Genomic DNA, 4,557 nt, shown 5'->3' on the forward strand with positions numbered 1-4,557 from the left:
TACTACACTTCAAAGGTCATCTATGCACAATGATTGACAAATTAACTTGATAGAGCACCAGTGGGCATTGAAACAAGCTGAAGATACTTAAGTTTATTTAGTATGTTTGTTTGTATTTGGTGTGTTTATGTAATTTTATTTGGTGTGTTTTTTGTAGTGAGTTTTTTATTATTTCGTATGTTTATGTAATTTTATTTGGTGTGAATTATTTGGTATGTTTATGTAATTTTATTTGGTGTGTTTATGTAATTCCAATTGGTGAGTTTTTTAGTTTTATTTGGTGTGTTTTATAATTTCATTATACGTGAATAATTTGATGAATAAAGATTCTATTATTAGGATAAATATATTACGAAATTAAATACATGTACTCTCACTTTAAATAAAGTACTAACTTCAATAAAATGGAAACAACATAAATAATAAATTACAACCCAAAGTGATTGGAAAACTATGGGCTCCGATTACAAAAGTACCCTATTCATCACCACTTAAACCAATCTGTGGTGCTAGGATCATCTTGTCTTGTTGTGCTAGGACCATCTTGTCTTGATCTCGCTTCTCTTGCACGCCTCCTTTGCACCACATTCGTTTTCTCCGACTGCAAAAAATATTTAAAATTTGGAGACATCCCTTCTAAACGCGTGTTCATAATGTCACGATCTCGTTGTGCAATTCTTTCTTCTCTAAGCAACTCCCTTTCTTGCCTAAGTAGCTCTCTTTCCCTCTATTCAGCTTGAAATGCTTGTTGAATAGCTGCAGCTTTTGCCTCATCTCTAGCCTTTTCAGCCTCATATTTCGCCAATTCCCGTGCCAACGTCAATTCACCTTGACGAGCAAGTTTTTACATGTACTTTCCATAATCATTCTTGGAAGCACTCCATTTCCTCTTTGAAGCCTTCTTACCTAGAGGCCTAATTGGATAACGGGTCGACCCCGACGCTTGTTCAGGAATGGGCGTTTCAGACACTTCTTCTCCATCTTCTTCATCAACATGGAAGCCATGATCGGGTCTAGAATGTGGAGGGGTGCTGTGTAGAGGGGTTCTGTTCATGCATACTTCTGGACCAACAAGCACAACTTTGAATTTAGGACAATCTTTAACAATATTCCAACATTCCCACCAGTGGAATGATTTGTTTCTTGATTTGATTTTGGCAGCATACCATGCTTGTGCTTGAAGTTGCTACAAATGAATAATAATGAAATTATTAGGTAACAAATAAATAATACAAACAAATGAATAATAATGAAATTATTAGGTAACAAATAAATAATACAAACAAATAATAATAATGAAATTATTATTAGGTAACAAATAAATAATACAAACAAATAATAATAATGAAATTATTAATAATAATGAAATTATTATTAGGTAACAAATAAATAATACAAACAAATAATAATAATGAAATTATTAGGTAACAAATAAATAATACAAACAAATAATAATAATGAAATTAGGTCACAAATAAATAATACAAACAAATAATAATAATGAAATTAGGTAACAAATAAATAATACAAACAAATAATTATAATCAAATTAGGTAACAAAATAATAATACAAACAAATAATTATAATATATTCTTACCTCATCTGCATAATTTGCCCCACTTCGAACATTACTACTAGCTTGTGTCAAGGCATCTCTCCACGTACTAAAGGAATGGCAAAGTATTTTCCAACGACTAGACATCGATTATTTGGTTCTTTTCCCACCTATTTGCTCAAGAAATTTGGTATGAATTAAACTCCACATTTCTCACAACTGCATCTCATTACCCGTAAGGGAATTATGAGTAACTTCAACCCAGCTAGTGCATAACGCAACATCTTCAAGAAGCGACCAATTCGTACCTGCATCAGTAGTCATTTTGTGGAAAAAAGTTGGATTGAAACTTTGAGAGAAAGATAGGAATTTGATTGAAAGTAGTTGAGAAAATATGAAATTGTGGTGTAAGGTAGATGGAGAAGAAGTGGTATTTATAGAAAAGTAAAAACAATTTTTTACAATTTTTTTTTCAGATTTTTTGACAATTTGTTTCGGATTTTTTACAATTTTTTTAAATTTTTTATTCAAATAATTAATCTCTGCCGTTGGATTTTAAAAAATTTGAATTCCAACACTCCAGATTGTGCCACGTGTCATAACGGTAACTTTTCTTAATTTTAAAACTATTTTCTCTTTTTTTTTAAATTTATAAAGCAGATTAATATCAACCGTTGATCTTAGATCGAATGGTTGATATAAAATCAGTTTTTTTTTATTACCGTTGCAAATCGGACGACTCGTATTAAAGAGCCGTTGGGATCGAACGGACAGTGGGAAGCCACGTGGCTTCCCAACGATAACTGGCGTGCGGGCCACTTGCCTGAAATCCTGTCGGGTGACGCGCCCCCACTCGCGAGTGAGGGGCACGCGCCTGACACAAAAAAAATAAAAAAAAAAAGCCCGGACCCAGGCCTGACGTCACGGGCCTCGGGCCACAGGCCTGTCAATTGCCCACCCCCTGGCCCTCGGGCTCTCCATGGCTGGAGAAGAACCAACCGGCCCTCGGGCCCTTTCCTGCAGCCCGTCCCCCCAGCAAAGAGCATGGCTGGAGTTGCTCTTAATCCTAATCATTGATTTTTTATTTTACTTTTTTTTTTTTGTTTATTGAATTTGATGGGTTAACGTATAAGGAATGTGAGAGAAGCTAAACATGGTGAGTGAAAATTACTTTCTTAAAGTTTAATTTTTTGGGTTGTTTTATGAGTTATTTTTGTTTATGTATTTGCAGATAGGATAAAGAATCAAGTAGTGCACTAATAACAAAGCATGGTTTCGATTTGGTAACCAAACTGAAAAGTGGCTTCCGAAAATCGAATGGAAAATATCAAATAAGAGAAACAAAAACCGATTCCGAACTGAAAAGATTGATTTACCGAAAATTGGTGATCCCGAATTTTCGGTTTTTTTGGGTTTGGAAAATTAAAATCCCTTAAGCCAGAATCAAAAATCATTTTCCAATTCTGAAATAAAAAATCCTAAATTTTTCCTCCAATTCTAAATTCAGAAGCCCCAAATCTTGAAAGAGTGAAGGAGTGATGAGCGAGACGGCTGACCTTTTACGCCGTAGTGATGTGGTTGCTCCTTCAAATGATTCTCAGTGCTGTGTAGCAGCAATGTGGACGAAGACTTAGATTGGAGTTCTTAGAGTTAAATGGCGATGTTACCATTGGGGCTTTGGATCTTCACATAATGGGTCGTGGAGGGTCGAGAGGATGAGTAAGTCGGAAGTGGAAGATGAGAAAGAAGGCTTACCTTCTGCATTGCAACGGTCGGAGGCGAAAGAGATAGAAGGCTTTGCATCTGAGTTGTCGAAGGAGATAGAGAGAGAAATGGTGTCGCGTTGGTGGTGTGGTCGGTGTGTGGTGTAGTGTGAGTCTGGTGCGGTTGAAGAATGAGATAGAGAGACAACGTCGGAGAGGAGTCGAAGACGAAGAGAGAGAGAGTGTGTGAGACAAAGCATAAAAGAGAACTGAGGTGTAGAGAGAGAAAGTTGAGTTTAATCGAACGGTTGAGATTAAATCTCAATCAAACCGACAACTGTAATAATTTATAATCGTATATATTATATATTTTGAAATTAAAAAAAAATATATTTAATCAGTTCAGTTCAGTTTTATCGAACGAGTGTGATACCAATGCCCGTACCAAGTTTTTTGGTTCCTGTTATTCAAAATTTCGGAATTACCAATTCAATGTTTTCAAATCGATTTCAATAAGGATTGAGTTGCTTTCGATTTTTTCGGTATTCTTTTTCACCCCTACTAAAAGCACAAGATAGAAAAAAGGAGCTTTACTTATAGTGACACAAATATATACCATATTTCACATAACTCCACACCTTTTAAAGCATTACAAAAAGGGACAAAAAACCCAATAACACAAAACCAAGCCCAACCCGAAAAGAAACGGACCGACTAAAATTACGGCGCATGCCACTCGACTATAAACATTAATAAACGGCCATGTTCACTGTTGATGCACAAAATCAGTGAGGATTTTGGTACAACAGAAAATGTTAAGTTTGTGACCTTCGCTAGATTGCTCCGGTCACTGGTGTGGATAAGTATGTAAATGGATAGAGATAGGGAAGCAAACACAAGATGTACGTGGTTCACCCAGATTGGCTACGTCCACGGAGTAGAGGAGTTCTCATTAATTGTGAAGGGTTTACACAAGTACATAGGTTCAAGCTCTCATTTAGTAAGTAGTAGTGAATGATTTAATACAAATGACATTAGGAATTATTGTGGGAGAATGATCTCCTTTTATAGAAGAGAGTTTCTAGCTTTGTTATGGCCTTGACACGTGTCATGCTGTGATTGGTCTTTGATGTTGACACGTGTCGCCATGTGATTGGCATCTTGGTGTTGACACGTGTTACGCTGTGATTGGCCTCCTTGTTGGAGGGAAACTCTTCTAGGTCCTTGACGGTATAACGTTGACCTGTGCTTGGTAGTTTCGGGATTGGTAAAGTATGGTATAAATAGTGCTCCTCTAA

The 4,557-nt window shown here is 36.1% G+C and overlaps 1 protein-coding gene across 1 annotated transcript; it reads right to left on the minus strand.

Moving 5' to 3' along the window:
- Window positions 1–312: 312 nt before the first annotated feature.
- LOC126605258 (uncharacterized) lies at window positions 313–3,148 on the minus strand. Its single transcript, XM_050272629.1, has 3 exons — window positions 3,113–3,148; window positions 1,599–1,864; window positions 313–1,186 (listed from the first exon to the last, which is right to left on the minus strand). The coding sequence occupies exons 2-3, from the start codon at window positions 1,701–1,703 to the stop codon at window positions 845–847; spliced, it is 447 nt and encodes a 148-aa protein (XP_050128586.1). The 5' UTR covers window positions 1,704–1,864; window positions 3,113–3,148; the 3' UTR covers window positions 313–844.
- Window positions 3,149–4,557: the final 1,409 nt, after the last annotated feature.

This window comes from Malus sylvestris, chromosome 15 (assembly GCF_916048215.2).
Source record: "Malus sylvestris chromosome 15, drMalSylv7.2, whole genome shotgun sequence".
Lineage (NCBI taxonomy): Eukaryota > Viridiplantae > Streptophyta > Magnoliopsida > Rosales > Rosaceae > Malus > Malus sylvestris.